The sequence below is a fragment of the Fundulus heteroclitus genome, unplaced genomic scaffold (genome assembly GCF_011125445.2).
Source record: "Fundulus heteroclitus isolate FHET01 unplaced genomic scaffold, MU-UCD_Fhet_4.1 scaffold_28, whole genome shotgun sequence".
NCBI classification, from domain to species: domain Eukaryota; kingdom Metazoa; phylum Chordata; class Actinopteri; order Cyprinodontiformes; family Fundulidae; genus Fundulus; species Fundulus heteroclitus.
In genome coordinates, this window is record NW_023396689.1 from 4,470,418 (window position 1) to 4,486,391 (window position 15,974).

General features: G+C 37.6%; 1 protein-coding gene across 5 annotated transcripts in view; it reads left to right on the top strand.

Annotated features, from left to right (window-relative positions):
- The window catches only part of atoh8 (atonal bHLH transcription factor 8), a 63,991-nt gene that overhangs the window by 9,986 nt on the left and 38,031 nt on the right, over positions 1-15,974 (top strand). For all 5 annotated transcript variants that reach the window (XR_004928817.1, XM_036130100.1, XM_036130102.1 and 2 more), the window contains exon 3: positions 12,417-12,608. Coding sequence is in view for 4 of the 5 variants with exons in the window: in XM_036130100.1 (XP_035985993.1) it covers positions 12,417-12,608 (192 nt within the window). In the remaining variant the exon portion in view is untranslated. The remainder of the gene's footprint in view (positions 1-12,416; positions 12,609-15,974) is intronic.

Consider the following 15,974-nt stretch of genomic DNA (forward strand, 5'->3'; position numbering starts at 1 on the left):
TCAGAACGGAGACATCCCCTCGTAGTGTTATAAGACCGATATTAGGGCAGCGAATTTTAACATAAATCATTGACAGCAGTGAAAAATTATTACTCTTGAAAATATATTAATCCAGAAATGATAAGACATTGAGGCCAGCTCAGCCTCGCCCAACCGAGATTTCTTTGGTTGGCAGTAAACAATTAGTTCAGACACATTTTTATTTGTTAATATTTCTGCAGTAGGATTCAAATACAATAAGTGTATCCATTTTTTTTTAAATTAATTCCAAAACCAAAAGACTTAAATTGTTGAATAGATAGTCATTCAACTCGGTCGAACGCCTTCTCGGCATCTAGAGACAGAAGTTCAATTCCTGATTCATCCAAGCCATGAATAATATTTAGAAGCCTCCTCACATTATGTATCCCGTGCCGTCCCAAAACAAAACCATTTTGATCCCTGTGTATCACTGAAAGAAGTGAATCTTATATTAGCGTATTGCTAATAATTTACAGAGTATTTTCAGATCAGCGTTAAGCAAATTAATTAGCCTCATGTTCTCACATTTATTGCTGGGTTTCCCTGGTTTGGGGCTACTCTACTCTGCAGCACTGAGATCTAGCAGGACAAGTATAGACACAAGTCCATTATCTGAGGCCATGAGAATATCATTGGTGACCTTCACCAGAGCTTTGATGAGCTCTGAAGCCTGACTGAAACTCCTCGAGTGGGTCATTACTTTGTAAATGTTCACAGAGTTGATTAGCAACTACTTTCTCAGGAATTTTAGATAAGAAAAGAAGATTAGATATAGGTCTGTAATTTACTAACTCATCTTGATCAAGAGAAGGTTTCTTAAGTAAAGGTTTAATAACAGCTACTTTAAAAGCCAGTGGTACATATCCATTTAGTAAGGATAGATTAATCATGTCTAAATAGGACCACTGATCAAAGGGAATACCTCCTTAAACAATTTGGTTGGGATTGGGTCTAACATGCAGGTAGAAGGTTTAGATGAAGCTAAAATTTTAGATAGCTCAGAAAGCTCTACTGCTTGCAAACAGTTCAGACACTGCGCAGGTTCTAAAGATTCTAGATTTTAGTTTTAATGGAATCAATTTTATTTATGAAGAATCCCATAAAGTCATTACTGCTAAGAGCTAAGGGAATGGATTGATCAACAGAGCTGTGGCTCTGGGTAAATTTGGCAACTGTACTGAAGAGAAATCTAGGATTATTTTTGTTCTCCTCAATTAATTATGAAAAATATGCTGCTCTAACTCTGCGAAGGGTCTTGTTATACAGCAATAAACTGTCCCTCCAGATTAGGTAGGATTCCTCTTGGTGTGTAGAGCGCCATTTTCTCTCCAATTTCCTAACATTGTGCTTCAAGGAATGCAGCTCTGAATTAAACCAGGGAGCCAGCTTCCTGTGAATAATCACCTTCTTTTTCAAGGGAGCTACATTGTCTAATGCAGAACGCAATGACGAAGTCATACCGTTAACAAAGACATCTATTTGTGAATGGGAAGAAACAAAATTGCTGCTATCTGCAGGGCATTTCTGCAATACTGACGATATTTAAAGGGGGACAGACTCTTTAAAGTTTGATGCAGCATTGTCCGATAAAGATCTACTATAATGGAACCCTCTTTTGGGGGTGGAGAACTCAGATTAAACTCAAATGTTATTAAAAAATTATCAGATAGGACAGGGTTGTGAGGAAATACTGTTAATTCTTCACAATCAATATCATATGTCAGCACAAGGTCTAAAGTATGGAGCCAAGAGTGCGTCGGTTTATGCACATTTTGAGCTAAACCAATTGAATCTAGGATAGTTTTAAAGGCTACACTAAGGTTATCACATTCTGTGTCAACATGAATGTGTCATGTTTTTAGATTAACCCGAACGTAACCACACACAGTACAGTTTAAAAGAGAGTTTATTGAAGATGATGAATTGTGGAGGAAGATGACCAGAGTTCAGACCAGGCTGGAGCTGTAAATGGCTGGAGCTGGCGAGCAGGACGGAGCCGGAGCATGAAGACAGCTGGACCAGCAGCACAGCAGCATGGAGACTAGAGAACCAGAACTTGATCAACAGCACAGCAGAATGGAGACTTGGGGACCAGGCTTGATGAGCAGCACGACTGGATGAATACTTGCACGACTGGAGTGAGAGCAGGACCAGAATTACAGTAGACAGGTGGAGAACTCAGGCTGGATGAGAACTAGATGAGGTGAGCAGCGAAGAGCAAAATCAACAAGAGTAAACAGAAACCAACAGAATGAACCGACAGGGGAGGACTGAATGCAGGGAGCTTAAATAGCTCCCTGCCACTGCGGTGGCGCAGTGGCTGATTAGTGACTGACAGGTGTAGATGATTACTGAGCATGGAATCAGGAGCTGTATGGAAGGTGGAGAGTGCCATGAAATGTCCATGGTGCAGCAGGCAAGGCTGCACCATGACGGAATGTTAAAATCACCCACTATAATAACCTTGTCAGTATTTATCACCAAATCAGATAAGAAGTCTGACAGCTGATCCAAAAACTGAGTGTAAGGGCCCGGTGGACGATACAAAACAACAAACAGAAGAGGTTTTATTGCTTTGCAATTTGGATGAGGGAAACTGAGGGTTAAATGTTCAAAAGAACTGCAGTTATTAATTGGCCTGGGACTAATTAATAAATCAGACTGAAAGATGGTTGCCACTCCTCCTCCTCTTCCCACAGATCTATGTGGAAATTTGAATAATTGGAGGTAGTTGACTCATTTATACTAACGTAGTCCTCTTGTAGCCAGGTTTCTGTGAGACAAAATAAATCAATCTGATTATCAGAAATCAATTCATTAACTAACAAAGTCTTTGGAGGGAGAGACCTTATATTTAATAGACCATATTTAATTGTTTTATTTTTTGGTTCAAGGTGAGCTGTATTGATTTTTATTAGATTTTTATGATTTGTTCCTCTATCAGAATAGGTGCCTCATTAAATTCATGTATCCATGTTTCGATTAAAAACATAGCTTCAAGGGACTTGCTTCGGTGGCGCAGTGGTTAGCGTGCACGACCCATGTATGGAGGCCGTAGTCCTCGACGCGGCCGACCTGGGTTCCACTCTGACCTGTGGTCCTTTGTCGCATATCTCTCCCCCTCTCTTGTACCCCCTTTCCTGTCAGCCCTCTGTACAAAAAAACAAACAAAAAAAACAAGCCACTAGAGCTGTAAAAGGCTAAAAAAAACATAACTTCACAATTATGGTAAGCAATGAATTCACTGATTAGAAAGTATTTTCCTGACAGAGATCTAGTGTTTAATAAAGCCAGTTTATATAACTTAGTGGTTGACATCGTCTCTGTGGCTGGGTTCACCTCATAATTTATTACTTTTATGTATGATTATTTTAGTTTTTTTATCCTTTTAGCTTTGTTCTTTCTACAGCATATTTTACAGCATCAGGGTATGGGGTGCCCCCAGGGACATAAATCAAAATTAACTTCCATATACACATGTTAAATTAAACTCTTTCATATAATATAGTGAAAACCGTGCATAAACACTAGTGAAAAGCTCTCACATACACTAGTGAAAACATTTACCTCTTATACAACCTACTCAAACGTTCTCATACAAAGTAGTGAGAACTGTTCATATAAACTGGTGAAAAGCTTTACCTTTCATATACACTACTGAAAAGCTTTCATAAACACTACTGAAAAGCTTTCATAAACACTACTGAAAAGCTTTCATATACATTACTGAAAAAGCTTTCATATACACTACTGAAAAGCTTCCATACACACTACTAAAAAAGCTTTCATACACACTACTGAAAAGCTTTCATAAACACTACTGAAATAGCGGTTTAGGGTTGTAGCATTTGACAGGATAAGCTAAAATAAAGTTGAGTTATGCCCCTGCTTCTGTAAGGTGTTCAGCGGGTAGCTGAGCAGTAGTGATGGGTCAATGAGGCGTCATGAAGTGTTTCGACATGTTGCCAAACTGTATTGATACTATGCTGATACTCTGTCACTGAATACTGACACCTGCTGGATGTTAAAAATCCCTACAGGCAACCTAGTTGACAGCGTTAACTGACACTGATTAGATGACCTAGTATACACAATAATACAATTTAAGTCATTGTATGTTGCATTGTATTATTTCATATTTTCATTTGAATTTAAAATATCTTAGATTTTTTTTATACAGTCAATAAATAATGTGAACCTGTATCATAATGTAATAACCTCTAAGTAAACATGTTGTGAATGAGGATGCTTGTGGACTGGCATTTTTATTTTATTTTTATACAAATTTTTATTCAAAAAAATAAGTTGTTTCGACATTTTGGTATTGAATCTGTTACGCTTTTTTGATATCACTTCTCCAGCTGTAGAAAACACCTGATGAAGCACAGATGATGCTGGAGTGCAGAGAAATTGTAATGAAAAGCGGAAGAGGTTTGGACAGACTGTCTTTTGGTTTTTTCAGTCTATCATAGGATCTTGGGACCCTCTGCCAAGTATCTGTGCACCTCCTGGATGGCATTAGCTGTGGCACTTTGGGTCTGCCTGCCCACTTCGATGTCAAATGTTGCCAAATGTTATGTAAAAAGAACAAATTGGCATTTTAGTAGATGATTTATAAACAACAAACTGCCCAATAACATGCCTGAAGTAGGGGCAGACAGCTTTTGTGAAGATGGTCCTGGCTGGGACTCATTTAGGGTCGTCAGATGATTTATTTCAATATTCTCAGCCGCACATCGCATTTCTAAAATAACGAGGGAACACGCTCAGTTCTGAACAATTTCTTTGTGCTGCTCTTCATTTTTATGCCAACGGCAGCTTTTTAATAACGTAGGACACCCAAAAAATCTCTCAAAGGCAACTGTATGTTGCGCTGTCAGAAATGTTACTCAGTTACACTTTAAAGGTGTTCCATAGTCAGAGACCCACAAGATTAATAAAAAAATTACGCAGAATGAAAGCAATAATGTATTCTGTATCAGATTTCGGCACTTCCAGCTCTAATTTTCCATTCCATATAGCCTTTGTAGTTGTAAAGTGAGGTTCAGCTTGGATTTTATTTACTGCGCAGCATAGCTTTGCTGTGCGTGCTGAATCCAGATGCGCAAATGCACGCGCGCACAGCTTAGAGGGAACAGAACACTGCTTATAAACACAGGCCGTTTCTCAATATGCGTTCTTGAGCGTTCTCGTGTGCTCGTGTGCTCGTGACACGTCATCAGCCTCAGACCGAGCACTGTTCCGATTGCCGAGAATGCCATGTCACTACCCGATCCGTACCGGTAGCACGATCCGTACCATCAGCTCATTTGCGCGTGCGCGAACAGAATAACTTCCAGAGGGAAATATGTCGTTTTTCTTACTTTTTTATTCTTTTGTATTTTTTCGAGGCAGGGGTTTCTTTTTGTATATCTATGTATTTGCGGCAATACTGCATATTCTAAAAAATAAACAGAAATACATAAAAATACATGTTTTTTAATAGCAAATATGTTTCCCAGTTGTGGTTAGGGAAATAAAAATATATAAACCATTTCTTAAAGTACATAAACCCCCAGCTATAAACACATATAGGAGTACAGAAACGTATTTGATTTTGAAATTTTTTTAAGTTTGAAGTTTCTTTTATCATTAATTTGAATTGCATATGTATGTATTTTGTGCCTGATAAATTGTTTATTAATAAGGTATGCCTTCGCGTTGTGTGTGTTCTTTGTCCTATTCCCTGTTTGTTTTTGTAAAAAAAACAAAAAAAAAAAACAAAAAAAACAATGCGGCTACTATAATCACGAGGTCTTCTCTAGTTTATGATGTGTACACCAGAGGGCGCTAATTTCTCAATCGATAATTTTAACTTTCTAATAAAATAAATGTTTGTTTATGTTTAGAACAACATTATTTGTATAACGAAATTCGCCGTATAATTAAGGATTAAATATTTTTTTCCAGTCTTGTTTGAACAAGCAATAAAACTAACAGAGTGCATTCAGACAATACAGTTAAACGTTATGCAATGATAACTTCCCGGACTGGAGGATGCTGGAGCATATCCAATGATGACGTCAAGGGAGAGAATGTAAAACGTATCAATTTCTTTCAGAAAAGTCTTCAATATTTTATTTACGATATAGTTTAGCATTTTTTAATGATTTAAGTATAGAAATAAGTATTTTCAGTACCGTAATTACATTATTTTTATGGCGACCCGGAAGTTATTCTGTTTGCGCTTGCGCAAATGAGCTGATGGTACGGATCGTGCTACCGGTACGGATCGGGTAGTGACACGCCAAACCGAGACGCGCCGAATTCCCTGGATGTTGTTCTCGCCCGCCCTCTTTATCAAGCATGCATTGTCACTACCCGATCCGTACCGGTAGCACGATCCGTACCATCAGCTCATTTGCGCGTGCACGAATAGAATAACTTCCGGTGGGAAATATTTCGTTTTTCTTACTTTTTATTCTTTTTTATTTTTTCGAGGCTGGGGTTTCTTTTTGTATATCTTTGTATTTGTGGCAATAATGCATATTCTAAAAAATAAACAACAGAAATACATAAAAAATACATTGTTTTTTGTTTTTTTTTAATAGCAAAAATGTTTCCTAGTTGTGGTAAGGGAAATAAAAATATATAAACCATTTCTTAAAGTACATAAACCCCCAGCTATAAACACATATAGGAGTACAGAAACGTATTTGATTTAGAATTTTTTTTGAAGTTTTAAGTTTTATTTATCATTTATTTTATTTTCATATGTATGTATTTTGTGCTTAATAAATGTATTTTAATAAGGTATGCCTTCGCTTTGTGTGTGTTCTTTGTTCTATTCCCTGTTCGTTATAGTAAAAAAACAAAAAAAAAAAAAAACAATGCGGCTACTATAATCACGAGGTCTTCTCTAGTTTATGATGTGTACACCAGAGGGCGCTTATTTCTCAATCGATAATTTTAACTTTCTAATAAAATAAATGTTTAGAACATGATTATTTGTATAACGAAATTCACTGTATAATTAAGGATTAAATATTTTTTCCAGTCCTGTTTGAACAAGCAATAAAACTAACAGAGTGCATTCAGACAATACAGTTAAACGTTATGCAATGATAACTTCCCGGACTGGAGGATGCTGGAGCATAATCCGATGATGACGTCAAGCAATGGAGAGAATGTAAAACGTATCAATTTCTTTCAGAAAAGTCTTCAATATTTTATTTACGATATAATTTAGCATTTTTTTATTATTTAAGTATAGAAATAAGTATTTTCAGTACCGTAATTACATTATTTTTTTGGCGACCCGGAAGTTATTCTGTTTGCGCTTGCGCAAATGAGCTGATGGTACGGATCGTGCTACCGGTACGGATCGGGTAGTGACATGCATCAGAGCAGACTTGTGCGTTCTTCAGACTGACCGCTTGCCCAGAATGCACCGCGGCTGCAGCTTGATTCCAGACAGCGCAAACAGAGCTCACAGCGGTAAGTTAAAAATTCCCTTTTCTGCTGCTGTTGTTGTTCAAAAGTACAATTTAAGCTTGTTTGAGGCGAGAATATTATACTTTTAAGCTTCCCTATGTGGCCCGTTTACAGAGTTAGTGCGTAATTCAAAAAAGTAGTGTGCATAGTACTGCTGGTTATGATTTATTTGTTTTGTGTTTATCTGACTGACGTGTTTTGCTTTATTAACTCAATACTTGCTGGAATAAATTGTAAATGTCTGCCAAGGACGACAGCAGCATATAAAATAAATAAATAAATACATTCTATAAATGTTTTTCCTATCTAAGTGAGTTTATTCTGAGTCAGGACACGAATAATTGAGAGGAGAAAGAGGGAAATAAAATAATAGTAATAATAGTATATGAAAAAACAGACATTTATTTTATACAAATGTTTTATCTTTGGAACAGAATGAAGGTGTAATATATTCAACAAATTATTAACAGTTACTAACATGGTTTAAAACAAAGAAATAACTCATTAAGATCTCATACAAATAGACAATGCCTATAAACTTACAATTAAAAATAGTTGGAATGGAAATTATTTAATGATTATTTGATGTATTTTTACAGGTGGTGAAAAAAAATGAAATGAAGCAGCATGTGGACATGACTAGAACTGATCTACATTAGGTCAGGTGTAGTCATGTTCACTTAAACATGCAGCCAGCTGGAGCAGCTCCCTGTCTTCAGCCGCCGGATGGTCATCCTCCTCTGGATCAACCTCCTCGTCCTCCTCTGGGTCAACCGTCTCATCCTCTACGTCCAGCTGGTCACCTGCTGCTATACTAATACTTTGGAGGATGCAGCAGCCGGTGATTACTTTTGGGGCCAATGTCGGGCGGACCTCCAGCACCCTTAAGAAGATGGAACGCCACCATGTCTTCAGACTACCAAAGACACGCTCAATGATGTTTATCAGCCTTGGCGTGGTGCCTGTTGTAGCATGCCTCCACTTGACCTGTACCAACTATAACATTAACTTGTAATTTAGGTAATATGCTGATATGTCTTAATCTTATATCCAATTAATATAATCTATCAATTGTGTGTCATTGCTGGCTCTATGTAAGGACAAGAAGGTAAGAGATCTTACTGGCAAGCTGTTTCCTATAGGATGCACTGCAGGCCAGCCAGTAGAAGGTCACCAGCACCTCTATCTCCTGTGGCCATCCATGGACCTTCTGGATGGGCAACAGCTGAAGGAGGAGGACGATGGTGGCCCTGTTTAGCTTGAAGGCTGGTTTCAGGTCCCCTTCATTAAAAAATATTTGGAGGGTTGGCACAGAGGTGTTTATCCTCACATATTTTGTTTGTTTCTTCCTGTAAATAAAAAATGCCAAATGTTATCATAATTGTTTTTTTTTTCCAATTCTCACCTTTTCACAGCATAAACTATAAATGCTTAACATGCAGATTATTATAGTTCTTAAGAAAGAAAAGGTAAAATGTAATAAATGGCTTCCCTTCTCTGGTATTTTTACCATTTCACTGAAAAATGAGCTGAACTAACTGCACATAATTTATAGATTAATCACTGTAAAGGTGGACAGACATAAAAATATGTGTTTTCCTTTCTTAATGGTCAATGCTGTGAAGGTCAGGAGGTGCAATAAAGTAGCTTAACCCTACTGTTACTAATGTTAAAATTGGGTCTTCATTTTAATTATTTATAGAAAAATAGTCACAATTTCAACCTGATCACGTTTTTAATACCATCCTCAATGTTTATTTAAAGATAAAAGTAGGAAATAGGCTGTCAATCTTAAAATGCCTACCAGTTGGCAATAGATGGATGAGCAAAGCCTGCCTCCTGAGCCTCCTCTGCCGCATCAATCTTCTCCTTGCTCGGATTTGCCTCCTCAACTGGATCACCATAATTTTGCCAATCGGAAGCATATATATAGTAAATAAAATTAGTCCAAGGACTGAACCCTGTGGTACTCCACAAGTGACCCTAGAGTTTGAGGAAGATTTATTATTAACATGAACAAACTGGAATCTGTCCGACAGATAAGATTTAAACCAGCCTAATGCTGGTTTAAAAAATTCCCGCTATTGTTGGTTTTATACCCACAGTTCTGTAATTATTTTAGATATTTTTTATACTTTTTAGAAATTAATAAAAAAAAAAAACGTTTTCAATAAGATATGATGTAGTGTATAAATAGTTTTGAACGTTAAAGAAATGCTCAAGAGCTGTGGGTGTGATGACGTCACGAGTATACTTCCAACCTGGACTGGGGAAAAATCTGGTGTCTTCCATCTAAATATTTGATTATTAATAAGATCAAAGAAGTATCTTTTAAGATTATCCATCGTTTTTATCCCTGTAAATTTTTCCTGCAACGATACAAAAAAGACATTGACACAAACTGTTCATTCTGCCAACTCAATGAAGAAGATCTCTGTCATTTATTCTGGTCATGTAATTTCTCATATATTTTCTGGCAAGATATTTGTACATTTATTTCCCAAACAATTCTTGATGGCTTTTCTCTTAACTATATAAATGTGTTGTTTGGATTCTTCTCTTATCCCACTAATAAAACTAAACATTTTTATATTATCAATCTAATTTTATTCGTTGCCAAATATCATATACATAAATCTAAATTTTCAAATCAGAAACCTCGCTTTGCAGCCTTTAGAGAGGAATTCAAACAATATATTAGATCTCTCGAATATTCAAAAAATAGAAAAGCCATTAAGACAATGGATTTGTGCTCTTACTTTAATATCTTTCTGAGTTAATTTTTCATTTATTTATTGGCTTTTCGATTTGTTTGTGCTTGATATGTAACACCCTGGCATTACTGTCTTGTCTGTTTTATTACTCATTTGTATTGTTAATTTTGCTTGTTTGTAAACCCCTTTATTATCAATAATAAAAAAAAAAAAAAAAAAAAAAAGATTGGAACAGTGCTCGGGCTGAGGCTGATGACGGGTCATGAGCACACGAGACCGCTCAAGAACGCATATTGAGAAACGGCCATTATGCGCGCATCGACACGGGTTTTGCTCTATGAGCTCGACGCATGCGCCGACGCATCGGTGTTGCCGGACGCACCACTACTCAGCAGTAATCAATAATTATATTTGATAAAATATCGGCCGGAGATTGCACAAAATGTACGGAGCTAACCGGAATGACCCCTGTTTACAATAACTTCCGGGTTAATGACACTCCTTCCTGTTTCACTGAAATGCCTTCCGTTTCAACTGAAATGCCTTTTTCGTTTTAACTGAAATCCGTAGCTTTTCAGTAGTATGTATGAAAGCTTTTCAGTAGTGTGTGTGAGAGCTTTTCAGTAGTGTGTATGAAAGCTTTTCAGTAGTGTATGTGAAAGCTTTTCAGTAGTGTATATGAAAGCTTGTCAGTAGTCATAGCTCTCTACTCTCACGCATTGACCGTGTGACACACGCATTTCACTAACTTCACACGCTCACACGCAACACATGACATTTCACACGCAAACATGGCATTTCTCACGCATAAAAATCACAAAGCCCATCTGGGCTGCGGACGACAAAACTCCGCCTTCTGCTGAGCTGTTTCGGCTTCTTTCACAGCTTGTGGCCATCAGTAATTCCTGCTGCAGTTCATGTTAACAGAGCAGCAGGAAGAGTGATCAGAGTTATGAATAATTTTAGTCTTAACAGTGGTGAAAGTGAGCCGGTAAGGTCCTGTACCGCGTACACAGGAGGGGAGGAGGCGGGGGTGGAGCTGCTGCAAGATGACCGGTTCATTCAGAACCAGTCATGGCTGCACGCTGATCATAAAAACAGTTCTGCTAACCAGATGCAGTTTAAAACGCCACTTGGTCAGTTTATAAGTTTCGTTTTTATTAATTCTGCATTTTGTAACTACATGCACCGTATTTCTGTGCCTCCGCGCTTGCTCCTCTCCCCCCTCCTTTCCCTCGGAGCAGGTGCTTTCTGGGCGTCAGTGCGCCCAGAAAGCACTGACGAGAGCAATAGAGATTTGTCTGGTCAGCGCGGCGACTGACTGAGAAACCTGTCGCTGTGAAAGGTGATGAGAATGTTATAAACTGTAACAGTCTAGAAGTGCATTGAGCTGAAAAGAGGGAGACATCAGCAGCTGGATCGTGCGTAAAGACGCAGCGGGAACCTCTGTGTGCTTCAGTGTTGCTGCTGAGGGGATCATAAAGGCTTGATGAAACTCAGTCTGATTCACCAATCAGGTTATAGATTTACAATGATAAACAACCCATAGAATGTGTAACAGGGTGATAATTCGGTTAATAATTAAAATCTACTTAATTTTATTCAGTATTATTTGAACAATTGTGTATTATTTATGTTTTAATCCATTAACTGAACAATTAATTAAGTATTATTATTATTAAGTATTAATATGTCTCTTTCTCTTTTTAACACAAGTAATACATGTCTACTTCATTGTCTGGTGGGATAAAAATGAGATGGAGTTGACTCCACCGGCTCTTCCAGGGTCCGTTTAGCCCCGCCCCCAAACAAGCCCCGCCCCAAATTAGCATAATCTCACTCCTAACTTTTGATAAAAGTTGAGAGGTCTGTAGTAGTGTTTATGAAAGCTTTTCAGTAGTGTTTGTGAAACACTAGTGGAAGAAGGTATTTCTTGTCTGATTACAAATACATTTGAATGTTAATAATTTACCATCATTATAACATGAATATTTTCCTGTATCTAACTTGTATCACCAAGGTAGAATTTTCTTGTAAAAATCAATGTCTTTGTTTTATGTGATTGTTTTGCTTTTTAAAAGTGTGCTTATTTATATATATTTTTTTACTTAGAATCAGAAGTACTTAATTTTCTTATTTTAGAGGTTGGATTTATATTTTCTGACGTCTTACAGAACCTGCTTAATATTAATTTTCTGTTTTCTCTAGGTGCCATGTTACTCCTATGGACAGAAACTTTCCAAGCTGGCTATATTGCGTATTGCCTGCAACTACATTCTTTCTTTGGCTCACTTGGCCGAGCTTGACTACAGTTCAGATCACAGCAGTGTGAGCTTCTCTCAGTGTGTGGAACAGTGTACCAAGACCCTACAGGCTGAGGGCAGGAGCAAAAAAAGGAAGGTGAGACAGTTCTCATTTTTAGCCACACATGCATCATGAAGTACACAGACAACCAAATGACAAATCCTTTTTCTATAATTCTGAATGTGATGGTTTTTATTGTTATATCAGATATCAGATTTAGTCAGGTTCTGAGGTCAGCACTCAGCACTGTTCACTGATTAAATAATCATGCAAAGCAGGTTTTGATTTGAGAAACCTTTATGCTACTTTTGAAAGAAAGAAATCCAGTGCTTTATTTTACGTCATGTAAAACTTATAAGATGCATAAAGACTTGAAACTGAATTGTGTTAAGAATTACCCATACCATGTTGTGGTTCTCCCAGGTTCTTTATCTGTAAAAAGTGGTCTTCTGTATTGTAGACTTCTGTAGTAAGAGAAAGATTCATGAAACAGAAACTATAACATATTTACTGTATTTTCGCACTATAAGGCACACTTAAAATCCTTACATTTTCTCAAGATTTGATGGTGCGCTTTATAATCTGGTGCGCTTTATAATCCGGTGCTCCTTATATATGATTACTGTATTTGTGCTTACTGACTGATTTTATGTGGTATAAGGCGCTCAAAAATCTGTTAAAATGTGTAAGTACAACTTTGGTTAACAACGAAGCTGCTCCGCACAATGGATATTCGGAGCATTACGGTAAACTGTGTCACTACCTAGGGCTGGACGATATAGAAACAAAACATCAATAAAATAGAAGTCATATTGGATCGATATCGATTATTGACTAATTCAAAACATATATTTTAATTGTAGCCCTGGCCATTCAGAACACACGAACACACGAACACTGAATTCGAACTCAAACCTCTATTCAACCAACTTTTTACCAAAACTGGAAGTTTTTAAAAAAGAAAAAAGAATGTGTGCTCTCTGAACTCTTTGAAGGGGGCGGAGCTTGGTAACGGGGCCTTCCTGGGTCTGTGTTTGTGATTGGTTGGGAGGATGTAATGACTGTAATATTGACATTCATTATAGGCTAGAATGCATAAGGAAGGAAAACTGTTCTATTGAACTTTTTATTGATCAATTTTTCTATCATCGATATACGTCTATCGATCGATATATGTCCCTATTGGATTATCATCCAGCCTTATCACTACCTGACCGTATCCCTGAGCAGTCAACAAGATTGCCTGACTGTAATATTGAAACTAGAAGTGCATTCATGCAAAGGCCCCCACATACTTGGCATGCCTCACTCCGCGGAGGTCCATGCATACTCAAGGCAGATTCTGAGCACACAGGTACATGCCGAGCTCAATTTTTACGACCGCATACGCAGTGTCTCACTATAAACTGCTCAGCAGCAAGAAGTCTTTACATTGAACTGTTGTATATGTTCAATTCAATTCAATTAAATTTTATTTATATAGTGCCAATTCATGAAACATGTCATCTCAAGGCACTTTACAAAGTCAAATCAATCATATTATACAGATTGGTCAAAAATTTCCTATATAAGGGAACCAGTTGATTGCTTCAAAGTCCCGACAAGCAGCATTCACTCCTGGAGAAGCGTAGAGCTACAGGGAGAGTCGTCTGCATTGTCAATGGCTTTGCAGCAATCCCTCATACTGAGCAAGCATAAAGCGACAGTGGAAAGAAAAAACACCAATTAGCGGAAAGGAAAAACCTCTTGCAGAACCGGGCTCAGTATGAACGGTCATCTGCCTCGACCGACTGGGGGTTTCAGAAGACAGAGCAGAGACACAACAAGACAGACAAAAAAGCACAGAAGCACACATTGATCCAGTAATCTGTTCTACATTACATGGTAATAGCGGGTGACCTGTCTTCTCTGGATGATGTCACAGTTAACAGAACGTCAGACCAGAGAGAAGAAAAAGTTAAAAGCTGAAATGACAACAGTCATTTCAATGTAATGCAATGCAAATTTGGAGAACAGTAGACTGGAGAACAGTAGAAATCAGTAGAGTGAGAAAAATAGGCCCTGATGTCCTCCAGTAACCTGATGTAGCCTATAGCAGCATAACAATAGAGGTAGCGCAGGGTAACATGAGCCACTCTAACTATAAGCTTTGTCAAAAAGAAAAGTTTTAAGATTAGTCTTAAAAGTAGACAGGGTGTCTGCCTCACAGACCAAAACTGGGAGTTGGTTCCACAGGAGAGGAGCCTGATAGCTAAAGGATCTGCCTCCCATTCTACTTTTAGAGACTCTAGGAACCACCAGTAGACCTACAGTCTGAGAGCGAAGTGCTCTCTTAGGAATATATGGGGTAATCAGAGCTCTGATATATGATGGAGCTTGATTATTAAGGGCTTTATACGTTAGAAGAAGATTTTTTAATTCTATTCTTGATTTAACAGGAAGCCAGTGAAGGGAAGCCAAAATTGGAGAAATATGATCCCTGTTGTTGATTTTCATCAGAACTCTTGCTGCAGCTGAAGACTTTGAAATGCATTTTGTGGACTCCCTGATAGTAAAGAATTACAATAGTCCAGCCTTGAAGTAACAAATGCATGGACTAGTTTTTCAGCGTCACCCCTGGACAGAATGTTTCTAATTTTGGCGATTATTCCTGAGGTGAAAAAAGGAAACTCTGGAAACCCATTTAATATGGGATTTAAATGACATCTTGGTCGAAAATAACACCAAGATTTTTTACTTTATTACCAGAGGCCAGGTTAATGCCATCCAGATTAAGTATTTGATTAAGAAGTTTTTTTTTTTTGAGGACTCTGGTCCAAAGATTATAACTTCTGTCTTGTCAGAATTTAAGTGCAGGAAATTTAAAGCCATCCAGCTTTTGATGTCATCAAGACATAACTGGAGTCGAAGTAATTGATTGGATTCATCAGGATTTATGGATAAATATAGCGTCATCAGCATAACATTGGAAATTAATCCCATGCTGTCTGATAATTTTGCCAATCGGAAGCATATATGTAGTAAAGAGAATTGGTCCAAGGACTGAACCCTGTGGTATTCCACAAGTGACCCTAGAGTTTGAAGATTTATTATTAACATGAACAAACTGGAATCTGTCCGATAGATAAGATTTAAACCAGCCTAATGCTTTTTCCTTAATCCCTACAGTATGCTTAAGTCTTTGTAGGAGAATATTGTGATCAACTGTGTCAAATGCAGCACTGAGATCTAGCAGGACAAGTATAGACACAAGTCCATTATCTGAGGCTATGAGAATATCATTGGTGACCTTCACCAGCGCTGTTTCAGTGCTATGATGAGTTCTGAAGCCTGACTGAAACTCCTCAAGTAGGTCATTACTTTGTAAATGTTCACAGAGTTGATTAGCAACTACTTTCTCAAGAATTTTAGATAAGAAAAGAAGATTAGATATAGGTCTGTAATTTACTAACTCATCTTGAT